Source organism: Penicillium subrubescens (genome assembly GCF_028828155.1).
Source record: "Penicillium subrubescens strain IBT 31985 chromosome Unknown utg000001l_segment0_segment0, whole genome shotgun sequence".
Lineage (NCBI taxonomy): Eukaryota > Fungi > Ascomycota > Eurotiomycetes > Eurotiales > Aspergillaceae > Penicillium > Penicillium subrubescens.
This window is the reverse complement of record NW_026643151.1, coordinates 1599901-1616257: the sequence shown is the minus strand read 5'-3', so window position 1 is coordinate 1616257 and position 16357 is coordinate 1599901. Positions and strand designations below refer to the sequence as shown.

Here is a 16357-nt window from a genome sequence, read left to right as displayed (position 1 = left end):
GCACAAGGATGAAGTGTATGGTGTATCAGTGCATGAACCTTCGAAGTGTTGCTTTTTCTCTCGAGTCATCCGCACAGGTACATATAGTTGGATAGTTCGTTAAGTCTGACCTATGATAGTACCAAGTTCTTTTTACTTCTATAGCTTCAATCTAAGTTCCTGGTTCCTGGAATAGCTAATCACCTACCATAATAAATTATCTTCTTGAGTGGGACAAGTGCAACATTCTCGTAGAGACGGAACACGGATAGCCATCCGCCTGTTATCCGGCCCATATAGTTGCAACACCCGATGCAAGCCGGATGGAATCCAAGATCTATAATGGCGTGGTATTATGCTTATCGTGGTCAATTTACCCTTATATGAGACCAGAAGTTTGTCTTGGTACCAATTTCTACTCAATTCCAAGTTTCCTGGTCGTACTTTCCAACTTGACCACTTCCACTGACCATCCATCCTTAACTGCATCTCTCCTTCATCCATCATCCCCTTCCTTTGACTGGAACTTGCGAGAATAAAAAATTATCCACCATGATTCCCTCGCCAGAGATCAATCTTGACGATTATGCCGTCTCTCCAGCCCATGGTTTCCTTCCCACGGGTCTTCCCTTACAGAGACTGCCGAATGGTTACTACGCTCCCTGGGAGAACATCGCCGTCCGGTTGCCAGATCTGATTCAGACTGGCCAGATCAGACATCTGATTGATGCCTTGCCTGTTCTCACAACGAAGTGGTTGGAAACAGAGTCTGAGTGGCGTCGTGCATACTCGATTTTGGGATTCTTCTCGCACGCTTATATCTGGGGAGGCGAGAAGCCTAAGGATGTAAGTCGTTCTTGCCAGTTTCCTTTCCTCTCATATTACACTGCTCCCATATGGAATCACTGTCATGTGTACACTAATATGCTGACCATTTCATATCAAGGTCCTCCCACCCTGCATAGCAAAGCCCTTCCTCGAGATCTCCAAACACCTCGAGCTCCCTCCCTGCGCAACCTACGCAGCTCTAACGCTATGGAACTACACCACCGTCCCCGAACTCGACCTCACAGAACCAGACCACCTCTCCGTCCTGACCTCCTTCACCGGCACCAAAGACGAAGAATGGTTCATGGTCATCTCCGTCGCCATCGAAGCCAAGGGTGCCCGGCTCGTCCCGCTAATGCTCGATGCCATCGCCGCCGCCACAGCTAACGACGCACCCCGTCTGACAGCGCTGCTTTGTCGATTCACAGACGGTCTGCAAGACTTGACTGGCACGCTGAAGCGGATGTATGAGAAGAACGACCCATATGTTTTCTTCCACCAGTTGCGGCCGTTTTTGGCAGGAAGTAAGAATATGGCTGCGGCTGGCTTGCCGCATGGTGTGTTCTATGATCTTGGTGCTGGCCAGGGCGAGTGGCACCAGTATAGTGGTGGGAGTAATGCGCAGAGCTCGCTGATTCAAACTTTTGATATTTTCCTTGGGGTTAGTCATTCTGCGACGGGGGGTACGAGTATGAAGTCTTCGGGGACGAGTTATATCCAGGTAAGATAAAACACCTCCGAAACAATAGCGATCAAGAACAAACAAACTAACTCAAGCAGGACATGAGAAACTACATGCCCGCCCCGCATAAACGCTTCCTGGAGACACTCTCCGCTCTCTCAAATATCCGGTCCTACGTGACTTCCTCGCAGGCAGAGTCCCCTCTGAAGGAGGCATATAATGCTGCCGTCTTGACGCTGAGCTCTTTCCGCGACGCTCATATCCAGATTGTCTCGCGGTATATCATCATGCCAGCTCGCAGCAATGTACCTGTCGATCAGCGTACTGCAGACAAGGTCAACCTGGCTACCGCCAGCGCTCAGATTAAGGGTCTGAGCGAGACAAATCCTACGGGATTGTATGGAACTGGTGGTACGAGCTTGATTCCGTTCTTGAAGCAGACTCGTGATGCGACCAAGTCTGCTACTTGCTAGATGGGACTTTCTTTCTTTGTTTTTTACTTTTCCTCTCTCTGTTTATCTCGGTACATGGCGGTGCGATAGAGTGTTTTGGCGTAATGAGTCATTTCAAATAATGATTGTGTCTTCTCTCGGATAGAGCGAGGCAGTTCTCGGTCACTATTACAATGCTAACTTCTTGGAAATTCATTTTTTACTCTACTTGTATGCCCGATGATCCACTGTAATGGTGTAGTAGTATCTAATTATGTGCGAAAATACAATCCTTGTACAGAAGATGATCCGCAAACCTCGGACCTCGGGGTATCCTCGAAATGCAAAAAGATATTAAACACAGCCATGAAAATAAAACATAAACATCATCGTAAAAATCACCAGGTAGCCTGAAATAACCCAAACATCACACTAAAATCCCCCCTCTTACAACAAAACCGCAACCGCAACAGCAGCCGCCCCCAACGGCACACCAGTAACCATAGCCCTCACCCCCTGCACACCCCCATTACCCGTCGGAGTCTGCGTCGCGGCGGGCGCCGTAAAACTCGCCAGTCCCCCGGTAACAGTCAAAGTCTGATACAGCACCTGATCACTGGCCACCGCCGTCGTCGTCTTAACACTAGTAGAAGTCGTCTTTCCCGCGCCGGACGCAGTCAAATCAAACTTCAGCGTACAAGTCGCCGACTCGGTGGAATGCGTAAACGAACAAGCCATATCCTCAACACCCTTTTCGGTCACAGTGACGCCGGCCACTTCGACGCTGACGGTGAATGGCTCCTTGAAGCTGAAAGTGTTGGGGCCTGCGATTAGAGTGAGGGGCGTGGCGAGGGTGCAGTCGGTGGTGTGGGCGGAGGGGAGACAGTTTATTTGATAGGTTGTTGCGAGGGCGTTGATGGAAATTACGCTGGCGGCATAGCTGGTGGAGGTGCGGACTGGGATGTCCGAGAAGGTGTAGCTGGCGCCGAAGTAGCTGATTACTGTTGTTGAGGGGTCTGAGGAGGTGGAAGAGGTTGGTGTGGAGGAGGGGGCTGTTGTGATTGTGGTGGCAGTTGAGGCTGCGAGGGCTAGGGTGGGGAGGAGAGTGAGGATGGTGGTGGTGAAATGCATTTTGAAGGTATGGAATTTGATGAATGCGCGAATGCGAATGCGAATGCGATGCTTGAATGTTCGATCGAGTATGGTTTTGAATGGATGTATGTACGTGTGAAGAAGTGGAATGTACAGTACACACAAGAGAAAAAAGCAAGCTGCAAAAAAAAAAGGAACCGAGACTGAGAGAGATCAACGCCTCTTTTATAGCCCCCGGAGACCCAGACTTGATAGAGACTAGGGGCGTGCTTTTCAAACTTCATTGGCTTAGAAGGGCTTATCGGTTTGAGCCGCAAGCTCTGGAAAATTCCCCACTCACACTAACCACTGGAACAAGTTAGACAACCCGAAGTCAGCCAACGAGCCGGGAGCGAGTCAGCCTCGCAGGTTCTTAGTGTCCCTCGGTTCTCAGCACATTCGGCTTGGCATGATACATATAAATGCTACGGTACTTGTACTAGTTTCGATACTGAAGTCTAGGGCGCATGCGATATTACCTAATTCTTTTCACGGAGTATATGTACGGAATCGTGGATATATGTATAGTGTATAGTAGACAGGGCGCTGGCTGCCTCTTTGTGCCTTGTCTCATCACCACTGTTTCGGCTTGAATGCCTTGGCCCTGATGATTGAACAATTCTCGGCGCTCATGATGTGGGGATGCTTGAGTGGCTGAATGACTGAATAAGGGGCCAAAATATAGTCCCTGCAGTCTGGCGCGAAATATCTGCACTCAAAGGTTGGAATCTGCGCTAAAATGGGGCAGATTTGGGGGCCGAACTAGACAGGAGTCAGCACTACAGTTAACTAGTTAACTAAGTTAGTTAACTTTAGTTAGTTAGTTAGTTAGTTAGTTACTTAGTTAGTCACTGTACATTGCCGATGACTCAATCGAGTGGTGGTTGAGGGAGTATGGCAGAGGGAATAATATGGGCCCATACTCACGTAGTCGATCTACTACTATATACTATGGAATTAAAGATGATATGCAGGGTTATCGGTCTCGGGCGTCAATAGATGTACAGCAATGGATTAATTGGAGGGCTATGTTTAGAAAATCAGGGAACGTATCAAGTTTCGATATCTTTGAATTGATAGGCAAAACAGTATGTGGTTTCAATTTGCTTCGCCATGCTATCGTTGCCCAGATGCGTCATACCTGCATTCCCTCCGTGGCTCCGCCCCTCTCTCTCTGTAGAGCACGGTCCTCAAGATGTCCCCAGGTCTTGGCGCGTCAATGGCAGCCGTCTGCAAGGATCTGTGATATGGGAATGTGTGTTTCCGGACGGAAAGTTGGGGTCGATAATAATCTGAGAGAAAGAGGCCGGTGCGACGATGGCGTGAGCCAAGACCTAGTCTCACTGTAATCGTCCATAGCTTCTTATGACTGAGGATCGCATGGAGGGCAATCTGTAGCGTACTCCATGTCGAGGAGGCGGGTTGTTGCTGAAAAGCTTCGAGAGATCCGCGGATCACAGGGTGGTCGGGAAGGGGTTTGAGGCAGGTGCGTAGCGGCGTATAGGTCGACGTCACAGTATGGAGTAACCCGATAAAGAGTATCCCTTCTCATGCAAGACAGATGCGATCACCTCTTCTTCGTAGTAGCAGGCACACCCTCACTCTCCCTAAGCTCCGCCAAATACTTCTCCCGCTCAACCAACTTCTCCTTCTCCTCCTTAATCATCTGATCAACCGTCTTAATCGCCTCCGACATCCGATCCAATTCCTTCCCCTCCGTCGCCCGACTATACGGATTCTTCGGCGAATCACTCAACGGAATCTCCGCCGTCCTCCCCACCTGTTTCGCATTCTTGCCCTTCCCCCTCGGCACCGGCGGCGCTCCAGCCGGCAACCCACCCGTCATCAAATCATAGAACGGCTCAACAGGTTCATTAAAAATAACCTCCTCATAGTTTTGGCTGATAACCACCTCGCGCCGCTCCTTCATGCCCTCCGCATCCGGTCCGTAAGGGTGCAATTTCAGACTGTGCCAGAGGGTTTGGGGCTTTTCGCCTGATTCGGGGGTGAAGTAGAGCTTGATTTGGATCTCGAATTCACCCCAGCCGGTCTCGACGACTTCGAAGGGGGTGTTTCGACGGTGCGGACGGCTTGCGGGTAGGTCTCGTGGAGCTTGAATTGGACTTTTTTCAGCCAGTAGGAGATATCTTCGTCGTTGATGCCTTTGACGAAGACGCGCCATTGGTGGGTGTGGTCGACGGGGGCGTTGGCGGGTCGCTTTTCGGGGTCGAAGGGTTGCGCTTCGCTGCCGAAGATGAATGGGCGGAAGACGGAGACGGCCTGTAGATGGGTTTGTTAGTCTGGGTGTACGAGGATGGCCCTGCAGGTATGGAAACTGACTTTGACGCGCTTGTTACCCGTTGCAGATGGCATGGTGACAGCTTGGGGATGTGTGTGGTGGATTTGGTAGGAAGGCGAGTCGCGCAGGGCGGACGATGGTCCAAATGGCGCGGCATGGAAAAAGAAAGAGCGGTGCACGTGACATGGTGACGGCATGCCGGAGCTACAAACAGCTTGAATCTTGGGAGCTTGGTCGATCGATCGATCGCGATTCTTTGCCTCCCAGGTAGAATTGCGTCGCAATCAAAATTTTGTTTCTCTAACGCAATCGCAATAATACATACATCATGGCTGCTAAGAGACTTGTTGTTGCTGGAGGAAGCGGTTTTTTGGGGTTCGCTAGACTTAGCACACTCCAGATGCATATGGGCCGACGGACTGAGCGCTAACTTGACACTACAGGATCCCGGATTTGCAGAGCGGCTGCTGCTCGGGGTTGGGAAGTGACATCGCTAAGGTATGTCCTCAACCCTTCCTCTAGCCTCCAGACTCGAGTCAAAGGCCACTTCTAGTTGCACATGTGCTAAGATCCCTCTAGCCGATCTGGAGAGCCGCGCTGGGACACCGTCACAAGCTCCCCGGAGCGGCCAAGCTGGGCAAGCTCGGTCGAATGGGCCAAGGCCGATATCCTCAAGCCGGAAACTTATAAGCCATTCCTGAGCGGGGCATCGGCTGTCGTTCATACGATGGGTATCCTTCTCGAGGCCGACTACAAGGGTGTTGTACAAGGGCGCGAACCGCTCGTCGGTGGTCTGCAACGAGCATTCAGCACGTCCAAACTGGGAAGCCAGAATCCACTACTAAGGAAAGAGGGCGAGGCTCTCGAGCCCAAGGAGAGGGATGGTCAATTGACTTATGAATTGATGAACAGGGACTCAGGTAGGTTAATTGGTGTTATACTCAGGCTTTGAAGCTGGAGGCTATGGATTTTCTTGCATGCTGAGGCTAACTTCTAATACAGCTATTGCGCTTGCCCAAGAATCTTCAAACGAGCATGTCCCAGCTTTCGTGTACATCTCTGCTGCAGCTGGGGCGCCCATGCTGCCAGCCCGGTACATCACCACCAAACGTGAAGCCGAGGCCACCATCTCATCTTCGCTACCCGAGCTGCGGAGTATCTTTATGCGACCGGGCTTCATGTACGACTCGAGCAGAAAGTTTACATTGCCAATCGCTCTCGGTGGCTTTGTCGCCTCCGAGTTGAATACTTTCCTCGGGAACAAACTTGGTTTCCTCGGAGCCGCGGCCGAGAAGCCGCTGAAAGTTGACGTGGTTGGCGAGGCAGTGGTCGAGGCATTGGAGGATGAGTCAACGAGAGGACCCGTTGGAACGAAGCAGATTGAGCAGTTAGCCACGAAGGCCTGGAGGAAGACGATGCTCTAGGAACATGAAACGCAGGGTTCATTGGTTGCACCTCCTTGACCATCGTGCTAGGAGAGACCTCGTGTGTGGGGATCACATAGCAACGCAAAAAATCCCTATCGGTGAACGAGTTGTCATGCACCAGGCATGGCTCCCAAATCTCCACCACATGTATTATATTGCTTTTGTCATTTCGCATTAGATCATTGTACCACGCTCGAAGCTGTCCCGAATCTCGGTTGTGTACTGAAAAGAGTTAGTAACGTGAGCTATTGAGATGTCCAAGGCGACTGTAATAAATACCTTGTTGTAGAACCGAGCCAGCTTCTGGTTGAACTGCTTGTTCTTCTCGTTGATGTATGTCACATCGGCCTCCTCGTCTCCATGACGCTCCTTGCGCTTCTTCAGGCGAACCTCCTCCGCCTTCCGGAGATCATTCACCAGCTTGTCCACATTAGCGCGACTGGGCTTGTTGTCAGCAAAACCCACGCTGTCCGCTGTCGAGTAGAAGCTGCCATTCTTGTCGATCGCAATCATTTCGCCATCTTCCGTCTCAACAATTTCCAGATCGCCATTGGCAGCTGCCTTCTCGATAGCGGCAAGCTTCTCCTTCTCATATGCTTCGAGGTCCGGTGCAAGCTCGCGCAGCTGTCTCTCGTACACCTTACGGGCATCTTGCGTGTAGTCCTGGAATGCGACATCGTCGCGGTGGCGCTGTTTCTTCTCCATGCGTCGGTCCCACTTCTCCGACTCATCAATGGTCCAGTCCCAGGCGCGCTTCCGTTCGAAATCTTCACCGGCCGCTTCAGTGTCTGCTTTGAGTAGATTGTGAGAGGCGAAGGCGTGCTTGCGGGAGATCGAATTTAGCAGTCCAGGGTCGGTAGCTAGGCGTTGGGTCTCTGCGGCTGTTTCTTTTAGGTTGCGCTCTGTGCCGGATTTCTATACGCGAGAGGTTAGTATGGTTATTGATAGTGGGAGGCGGGTGAGATCTAGAGCTCGGACCCCTGGAGACAAATTAAACTCACAGCCCGGGCTTTGAGGGCCTTGAATCTTTCCATCCTCTCCCGTGCTTTAGCAGCAGCGTCATTTTCTTTGCTTTCCGCAGGTGCCTCTGATGAGCTCGAGGTTTCTTCTGGCGCGGCCTCAGCCTGTTCAGGTTGCCCAACATTCGGCTTATCCTCCGCGGAGGTGGAATCCGGTGGTGTCTGAGGCATAGTTATCAAAGTGCGATGGCAACCCAGCGAGGCTGCTTCGACTAGTGTAGGTGTTGAAAGTGTTAGAGTGGATGTTCAACCGCAGAGTCTGGCGACGAGATGACATCAAATTCACCGCCCGTTGGCACCGCCCAAATCTGCCACCCCGGACTAGCGGCCCCTTATCTATTGTTGTTTATCTTCGGGCATCTCCACTCGTGGGTCGTGGCCTCTCCGCATTTACTCAGAGCATTCGTGTTGACTCGTTGCCCAAGATGGGGAGCCCGTCATCACGGACTCTCTTGAGATTCAAGCGACAATTATCATGTCATGCGTCCAGGAGAGTATCTACACGCGGGTACTCGTCCGTCACTCTAGACACTGATCCTCCGATGGAGGACCCATCGCCTTCGCAATTACTCCGATTTACTCTCACGAGCTCCAATCCTCTCAGTTCTGAGACGAAGAGTGATTCACTCTTGCGAGAACGAATTCTATCTCTCATCGATGCAGAGTGGGTGTCGGGCAATCCACCCCCGGCCTTATGGTGTGCCCTCAAGGGAGTGCACCCCACAACTCGAAAAGAAGAAGCAAAGCGTCTTCATTCGGTCAATGATATATCATCTCTAAGAACCGTTATTGAGAGACTGGCTGTAGACAAGCAGGGTGCGAAGTTGCTTCACTCTTACTTTAACGCTACTGGGGTCGTACGACGGTGTGAAGAGAACAACACATATTCCGAGCTCGTTTCGGCACTGGGAGATATCACTACACGACTGATTCGTCTCGAGTTGCCTCGACTGGGTACTGATCATGGTCTTCAGTATGCTGCGCTCGATCTTTCAATGCCTGCTTTCCAGAGCTTCTTGCACGATCGCCAGGAATCTTTTGCCCCTCCATTAAGCTTTGCCAACGCTGGCTCTGTCATCAACGCGCTATTCGAGTCGATAGAATCTGTGCTCTTTGAAAGACCAAACTACGATACGAGATACATCCTTGCCAGTCTCACTGGTGAGGGAGAGCAGGCTCCTCGAGAGCATCCAACATTACATGAGATTCTACATGGTTCTCGGGATAAAGATCGACGAAACTGGGCGACATATCTCTGTGTGCTCGCCAGGCTCCACAGTCGGGATGCCCTCATCACCTCGTGGAAACAATACATGGCCAATTTTGACAGGACGAGTCAAGATGCATGTCACTTGGCCTACAATGTTGTCCTAGCTCTTGTCCGCTCCAGACGGTCCGACGAAGCTGCGGTGCTTTTGGAAGATATCTCGCAGCGTAGCAAGGATAACTTGCCACACATTGCGACACTTCGGAACGTGCAAACTCTTCTCGAGGATCCGATGGTCAGCGAAGCTCTTCCAGATTTGGTTAAAGGCTGTCACTATGAAGAACTCCTTGAATCACGCCTCGTGGACATGGAATCCAGACTAGGTATCCGATGGGAGGAACTTCAATGGTCAGCGAAGGGCAAAGGCCATGTTGGAATAACTCCAGATTCTCCATGGACAGTCTTCAAAGACCAGCCTTTGCTCACCATCGACGGCAACTGCGCTGGCTACGAGGATCCAGTGCGACTCTGGTCTGAAGTTCAAGCTCGTGGTTGCTCTAAGTCGCGGAACGATCTCCGGCAGATCGTTGATGTCCTGAATGAGCAAGATGGCACCGCCCAAAGAGTGGCCGTCTGGCCTGTTGATCAGGAAATGCAGGACTTTTTCCAATCCCATTTCCCATCCGTCGAGTTCCAGTGGAACCCCGAACACTCGCCCCTCGAATTCTCTGAGACTCCTCTTCCAGCCCTGTACGACCGTTCCGACAAGTGCACACCTGCCACGCTAGGGTTGCTCCGGGCTCGTGCGGCAGTCAACGGTGTGCCCCAAGATACCAACAAATGCTTGCGTTTGATACAGCTGGGTACCCTGGACATGCGCTTCGGAGCAGAAGACGAATGGCTACGGTCAGGGTATATCGTAGCCTGGGATCGACAATTTGGCGAAATGATCGCCCTATACGTGGGGGCAGGCTCTGGAATCATCGACCGTGGCCCAACATCACCAAACGCCCCGTTTGGAGCTATCGTGCACATTCGGCCAGCACAAGTGTCGAGCAACGAGCATTGGCCTTCAGATCGACATTCCCGGATGCCCGCGAGATCGTACTACCTGGACCTCGATCCGAGTCCCGATCTGGGATTTCGCTAGAGCGACCCGAGAATTCGTCTTGCATGCAATAGCGTCTGTTGCGAAACCCACTTTCATGTTCAGACAGGGAAGAACCGTTGGCGATCTCTGGCGTGACAGACCGTCGATCTCACATGTAAATCCTTCGAGCACATGTATAATGTGATTGTGAAATGTAGAGGAATATCCTCTCGGTCAACCTGCTCTTGATCAACTCGTAGCCTCGTAGCCTCGTAGGCCGTATGTCGCCTTCAACTAGTGTACACTAGCTATCACAAGCGTAATGTATTAGAGTTGACTTGACTTGGATTTCTGGCCTTATTCCGATGGCCACGTCGCCGCCCAGCCGGGGTGTTCCTGGTGAGAACTTCCCATCATCCCAATCAATCCCACCATTTCTACTCGGTAAACATCCTGATCGGCGTCAATTCTTCTAGATGAGTATAAAGCATACCCCATCTCTGTGTGTCTCTGGAAAATATATCCCGGCTAAGTCGGAACGTCCCGCCACCCGATCTCACTTTCTAACTGCTTCCTATCACAAAGCCATTAAGCCACCCAAGCCTCGCTCTCGCAGCTTGGTTCCCGAATTGTCCTGGGCCTCCATGCAAAAGCTAAGGGCAAGATCGACACTAAGAGTGACAAGACAATTGACACTTGACACCTGGAAGGATCGTGCATGAAGTATCCCGACTCAGGGAAGTTTGCTGGCTTTTTCTCTTGTGAGCTGAAGTTTGGACGATGACATTGTGCTTCGCTGCATGGTGACGGCTACAGATTTCGCAGCAGATCATTTTATTTCCAGCTCTAGTCCAGTCCAGTCTTCCCCAGTTCTAGTCTCAGGGAATTCCGAGTCCTGAGTCCCAACTGCATCACCGCGATTTTCGTCGTGCAGTAGTCCTGCAGGTAGTAGTGGATGCCTCGTCTGCAAGGCTCTGCTTTCCTCTCCACTTACACTGAGGCTTCTAAGCAAGTTAGCACTGTCTTGGAGGAGTAATCCGAGCCTCATGCTTTTTTCATTTACTATGCCACCGTGCTCCTCGGATCTTGTGGGGGTGCATACTCACTGCATAATCCTTTTCTCCCTCCTGCCGAGTCTAGCCATTGACCCCAATCGCGACGCCAATTTACGTCACCTCTACGCGAGCTCTAAGTGCAAGGGTGGTGGAGACTTGACCGAGGATTGACCGAGTGTTTCCACGAGTCTCAATTTTGCCGACGAGATGAGAGGAGTGCCAGTGCGAATATGGAGAGCTGTCACGAGTCCTTGGACTGATCCCCACTATGGAGCTTCAATGCCCAAGCCTGTGGAGCAGAGCATATTTATGCCTTGGCTCATGAACGCCAACAGCTTCCTTCGCCTAAAACCAATGCGTTCTATCACGGACGATTACCGAGAACTATAGCCTCCAAGGTCCCGATGACACCTCAGGCAGTGCGTATCCAATCTGAGACGATAAGAAATCCGAGCCTTTAACGAGATTGCCTGCGTTGCCTCGGGCGCTTGGACCCATCCGACCCATTTAGATGCAAAGCAGCGCATATAAAGTGGTCCGCGTTTCGTTTCCCGAGCCCAATGCCCACGATGGCTGCCTCCTTTTTTGCCGATCAGATCTGACAAGCGATCGTACCACGTATTTCATGATTTGCGTCGAACCATGGAGAATGCACGGCCGCACAACCCTGTGTAACCGCGCGCAACCAACGCCGATGATCCCCGAGCCAGTCTGGCGCCTCGCGACGATGCGTTGCCAGCCCTGCCATGCGAGGGATGACCGGAGTGTGCTGCCGTGAAACACTAATTTCACTTTGAATTCCTGGAAAACCACAACGGGTTTTGACTTACCGACAGTTTTTAGTGTTTTAGTGGCCCGCTAAGGAAGGAGGGGATTGGATTGGGCTGTTCTTTTCCTGCCTAGGAACTTCCCTGTTGCTTCGATACTTCGCTGGACTAGTGCTGAGTTTGACTTCCCGCAGGTCTCTTGTCAAACTCCGCTCTCGTACGGACTCCTTCCTTATTCATATTCATGCACCACCCTCGCCATATCCCATACAAAGCCGCGACTGGACTTGACTATTGAATTCCCACTTCTCACAGTCAACCGCCACTGATGCAGTGCCAGATCCTCTTTGTGGGGTTGGAGACGATCTCAATCGGGGACGATTGCCAAGCCTTCCAGCTCCACGCCAATCATCCCCAGGGATCGTTCCCATAGCAGCGTTCGTGATTCGAAGGCGAACGCCTGACACAGGTCCACTGGTCCACTAGGGCCGTTTTGCCTCCCGAGATGAGATACCTTTCCTGGTTCTTGTTCAACGACCCTTTGACGATCTACAGGAAATGCGATCGACCTCCCTATGAAGTTCTGCGGAATTGAAGTTCCGCGTGGGTTGAGTGGTCTGGTCTTGTCTTCGTATGTGTTATTATGTTTATTGTCCACTCTATAAAGCGGAGCCTAAAGTTTAGGTGGCTCGACATTTCTTGGGCCCGTTTAGGTCTGTTCCATGGGTCACAGACTGGGTCAACGACTGCGACTCTGCAAGTTTCCCCTAGTGAAGTCCTTGTTGCTTGGCAGTTCCCCAATTCGAGGCCATACAAGACGAAAACCTTCCTTACAGCTTTTCTTTGAACGAAGCATATCGCAGGGTCATTTCGTGGTGTCAAGGATAGCTACAATCATAGTTACATGCAGTAGTCCGAGGTCGCGGTATTTTGGATTGTGGCTTTTGGCCACAGCCACTCCATTGTCCCTGTGCCATGTAGGGATACTGACTAGCATACTAGCCAGAGTATACAACTATATTGAGCAATGAATTCATTGTGTAGTCGAGTCTGTCGAGGGTCGGAAGTGGTGAGAATGCTCTCGTTGCCCGTCGACCGCTCTTCATTCTTCCTCTCAACAACACCCAACAACCAATTCACTCGCGCATCGCATCCCACAAACAACGCCGCTGAGGTAACAGGCCGGTCCATTTTTTGATGTACATGTACCTCGATCTCCAGATTATCGAATCTCATCTGTGATAGTCTAGGATTTTGAGTCCCAGGAGACCGTTACGGTGGAGCCCACAACTCTCACAATGCAGCGCTAACGGCTCCAAATTCAAAGTCTCCTTGACCGTCTCTTGTGTCGCCAAACGCGGAGACAAGTCCCTCCTCGGGCGACAGTTTCTGTCAGGAACCATTCAACAGTTCGTCAAGTCTGTGCCAACTGCCTCCATTGGACGAATGAGTGCCGGATTTCCAACAGCCTCACCCCAGTGATCCCTACTGGATCTGGCATTATTCCCAGCAACCAGCTAACCAGTTGCACCCACCCTGGCAAAGGACCTCGGGCCCTCGTCCAGTGATATCGACTACTCCATCCTCCTTCCAATCCACTTTGCTGCAAAACCCGCACACGCCTCTTTTTTGCTCGTGGTAAAGCCCGCTCGGCCCGTTCCCCGGCTCCTCCCTTGTTAATTGCGGTTTGCGGTGGGCCAATCGTCCTCGACGGAGCCACAAACTGGGTCCCTAGCCTGACCTAGCCGGACCTACCTGACACACTTCTGTGACCTCCGTCAACTGGCACTCGCTCCCCGCCAGTCAGAAGATGGGAGGGTTGTGATACCAAAATTATAACCCTCCCAACAGAAAAAAAAATACTCCAAATATCTGCCACATCCACTCACCATCCCCAATTTTTCCCACCTGGCCCCCCTGTCATCGGTATTTGAAGTGATTGGGCCGCCGGGGAGACCGGGTAGGGGGAAAATCCGATGTGCGTCGACGGTTTTTTCTACCATTCTGAGAACTTGATGCTGAATTTCGCTATCCAAACATTTGGGTGCAGAGGCGAATCGAGTCAACCAACCACTTGACGATCCACAAATCGACCCAAAAAATACACACGAGTATCACCCACGATCAACGGGTCTCTACTCTCTTCAATCTTCTCTCTCATCACTGCTACCGGACCTCTCCATCTGCTCTCCATGGCGATGCTTCTTTGACAGGCTGCATATCCACATGCGGTTTATCAGATGCCTTGCTTGCTCACAAACAGATCCAGGATATGCATCGAGAGATCGATTGACGCGATAATCCCACTTATCTCATCTGCACAAGGGCAATATATATATATAAACCACCGAGATACCAACGAACCCCACAATCTACATCTGAGACATCGAGTTCCCCTCCCCTTCCGTGTGGGTGTGGCTGACCTGACCGCTTCGTGGGTCGCATTCACAGCGTAAGTACGCCCCCCAGCTGAAAAAAATAAACCAGGGCTGAGAAAAACAAAATAAAAAAAAAAGGCTTACGTCCGGATACGGCATTTCTATAAGAGCTGCGCCACGGCCCGCCATCTGGCGCCAGCGCGATTCCGTCACTAGATGTCGAGGACCCCGTCGCAGCAATGTGGGCACACCACACCACCCGACAGGCCTCATATCGATTCTGTGTCTCGCTCACACCATCCAGGCCAACAAATACCTCTAGCATATCATCAGCCATACCCGCAGTATGAACCTCGACATTTCGTCCCTCCGGATCTGGGCTACGAACGGCCTGTGCTGACCACACCACCGGGTCCCCATCGAATCCCATCATTGGGACATTTATCTGAGAGAAATGCAGACCCGAGATATATGCTGTCGTCAGATCATGGGTTCATGAACCACCAGACGTTACCACAGGCGCTCCCATTGCGAATACAGCAACCTCATCATCAGCATCATCACCATGGCCCCGCCGTCGCTGATCCACGTGGGTATCCTGGCCCTACCTCTTACGAAGAACGATCGAGTCCTATGTTGAGCCATGGCGGCAATAATGTTCGCCATCGCTTGCGGACATACGACGTGGAGTCCCAGTAAAGTCCCTTCTTTCTTCCCATTCTTGTCGATTGAACCACCCATCGTTATACCTGTCAGTCCCATCCGACCTCGTGCGGTGTGCTTTCTCAGGACGACCGAGCACCTCAATCCGCCATGGATAGCCACGTGGAGTCCCTGCTTGTCACGTATACAAAGCCTTGAACAGTTTGCGCTGACTCTTTCAAACCCTTTCTACAGTCATGGCAGTACCTCCACGGCCATGGCTAGCCCAATTCACTCCGAGAAGAGCCCAGCAGCCTTCGTGAGCAGCCCACCTCCAATAAGCAGCGCCAGCAGCAGCAGCGCCCAACATGAAATACGCCAGCCCCCTCGAAACCCGAGCTATAGCATGCCCCGAGGCTTCGACAAGCTCCTCCACCACGCACCCGAATCATCACCAGAACCCCCTCCACGACGCCCCTCCACACAATCCCGCTACCATCTCCACGTCCGCCAACAACCCATGGCAGCAAGAGCCTGCGGTGCCGGCGATAGAGACAGACGCCCCGTCGATCCACCCCCAATAGTCCAAATCCTCCTCACAGACTTCGACCCCGACTCCCAAGATGACCGAGACATCCTACAAGATCCGCGCTTCACAGTGGGCTGCCTCCTCTTCCCCGTCCCAGATACAACGGTCTGGACCCCATCATCAGAAGCCGAATCCGCCGAACGCGACGCCGACGGCGTCGCCCGCGCAGATGACTCCTTCTCCACCCCTTTACTCTCCGGAAAAGCCTTCATGTCCCCCTTCTTCGTGGACGCAGACCCAGACCCAAACTCCGCACCAACCCACCCCTCCTCCTCCTCAGAAGACACCCACACCCATACCCACCCTCCATCCCAATCCCTCCGCAATGCCTCAAAACTAAACCAACCCGCCACATTCTTCATCTTCGCAGACCTATCCATCCGCTCGGCGGGTCTGTATAGACTCCAATTCCGATTAATGAATTGGGGTTCTGTGGAGGATACGGGTCAATCTATGCCTATACTTGCGGAGGCTTGGTCAGACCCGTTTAGGGTGTATGCGGCTAAGGATTTTCCTGGGATGAGGGATTCGTCGATTCTTGCGGAGGGATTGAAGGAGTTGGGGTTTGTGGAGTTGAAGACTAGGGGGAATGGGAAGGGGAAGGGGAGGAAGAGGGGATGACAATCAATTAACCTTGGGTTTGGGTCGGACTTACACTTTCGCTCACGCTTTCGGTTCGGCTTTCTTATGAAAATCTCGCTTTTTTTTTGCGCTAAGCTTTGGAGTTCTTTTGAATTGCCTCTGTTCGTTTGTTTCTCGGCGCTTTCTGCTCTTGCTAAAGTTGCTGTATTGGGATGGATGTGATGTTATCTGGAAAAACAACACGGTTCATT

At 51.8% G+C, this 16357-nt stretch overlaps 8 protein-coding genes across 8 annotated transcripts; 4 read left to right on the top strand and 4 right to left on the bottom strand.

Annotated features, from left to right (window-relative positions):
* Window positions 1–374: 374 nt before the first annotated feature.
* Window positions 375–2103, top strand: N7473_000499 (indoleamine 2,3-dioxygenase). Its single transcript, XM_057146439.1, has 3 exons — window positions 375–825; window positions 926–1528; window positions 1588–2103. The coding sequence occupies exons 1-3, from the start codon at window positions 532–534 to the stop codon at window positions 1960–1962; spliced, it is 1272 nt and encodes a 423-aa protein (XP_057014325.1). The 5' UTR covers window positions 375–531; the 3' UTR covers window positions 1963–2103.
* Window positions 2104–2367: 264 nt separating this feature from the next.
* Window positions 2368–3051, bottom strand: N7473_000498 (uncharacterized protein; the record flags this gene model as incomplete). The annotated part of the gene is made up of 1 exon (XM_057146438.1): window positions 2368–3051. The coding sequence occupies one exon, from the start codon at window positions 3049–3051 to the stop codon at window positions 2368–2370; it is 684 nt and encodes a 227-aa protein (XP_057014324.1).
* Window positions 3052–4071: 1020 nt separating this feature from the next.
* yaf9 (YEATS domain-containing protein YAF9) lies at window positions 4072–5424 on the bottom strand (the record flags this gene model as incomplete). Its single annotated transcript, XM_057146437.1, has 2 exons — window positions 4072–5331; window positions 5388–5424. The coding sequence occupies 2 exons, from the start codon at window positions 5422–5424 to the stop codon at window positions 4619–4621; spliced, it is 750 nt and encodes a 249-aa protein (XP_057014323.1). The 3' UTR covers window positions 4072–4618.
* A 254-nt stretch (window positions 5425–5678) lies between these two features.
* Window positions 5679–6774, top strand: horA (ubiquinone biosynthesis protein COQ11; the record flags this gene model as incomplete). Its single annotated transcript, XM_057146436.1, has 4 exons — window positions 5679–5715; window positions 5794–5848; window positions 5930–6270; window positions 6353–6774. The coding sequence occupies 4 exons, from the start codon at window positions 5679–5681 to the stop codon at window positions 6772–6774; spliced, it is 855 nt and encodes a 284-aa protein (XP_057014322.1).
* Window positions 6775–6951: 177 nt separating this feature from the next.
* On the bottom strand, window positions 6952–7967 carry N7473_000495 (pre-mRNA-splicing factor SYF2; the record flags this gene model as incomplete). The annotated part of the gene is made up of 3 exons (XM_057146435.1): window positions 6952–6999; window positions 7057–7692; window positions 7779–7967. The coding sequence occupies 3 exons, from the start codon at window positions 7965–7967 to the stop codon at window positions 6952–6954; spliced, it is 873 nt and encodes a 290-aa protein (XP_057014321.1).
* A 371-nt stretch (window positions 7968–8338) lies between these two features.
* On the top strand, window positions 8339–10153 carry N7473_000494 (uncharacterized protein; the record flags this gene model as incomplete). Its single annotated transcript, XM_057146434.1, has 1 exon — window positions 8339–10153. One exon carries the CDS (start codon window positions 8339–8341, stop codon window positions 10151–10153), a length of 1815 nt encoding a protein of 604 aa, XP_057014320.1.
* A 4207-nt stretch (window positions 10154–14360) lies between these two features.
* N7473_000493 (uncharacterized protein) lies at window positions 14361–14726 on the bottom strand (the record flags this gene model as incomplete). The annotated part of the gene is made up of 2 exons (XM_057146433.1): window positions 14361–14404; window positions 14438–14726. The coding sequence occupies 2 exons, from the start codon at window positions 14724–14726 to the stop codon at window positions 14361–14363; spliced, it is 333 nt and encodes a 110-aa protein (XP_057014319.1).
* Window positions 14727–15212: 486 nt separating this feature from the next.
* Window positions 15213–16145, top strand: N7473_000492 (velvet factor family protein; the record flags this gene model as incomplete). The annotated part of the gene is made up of 1 exon (XM_057146432.1): window positions 15213–16145. The coding sequence occupies one exon, from the start codon at window positions 15213–15215 to the stop codon at window positions 16143–16145; it is 933 nt and encodes a 310-aa protein (XP_057014318.1).
* Window positions 16146–16357: the final 212 nt, after the last annotated feature.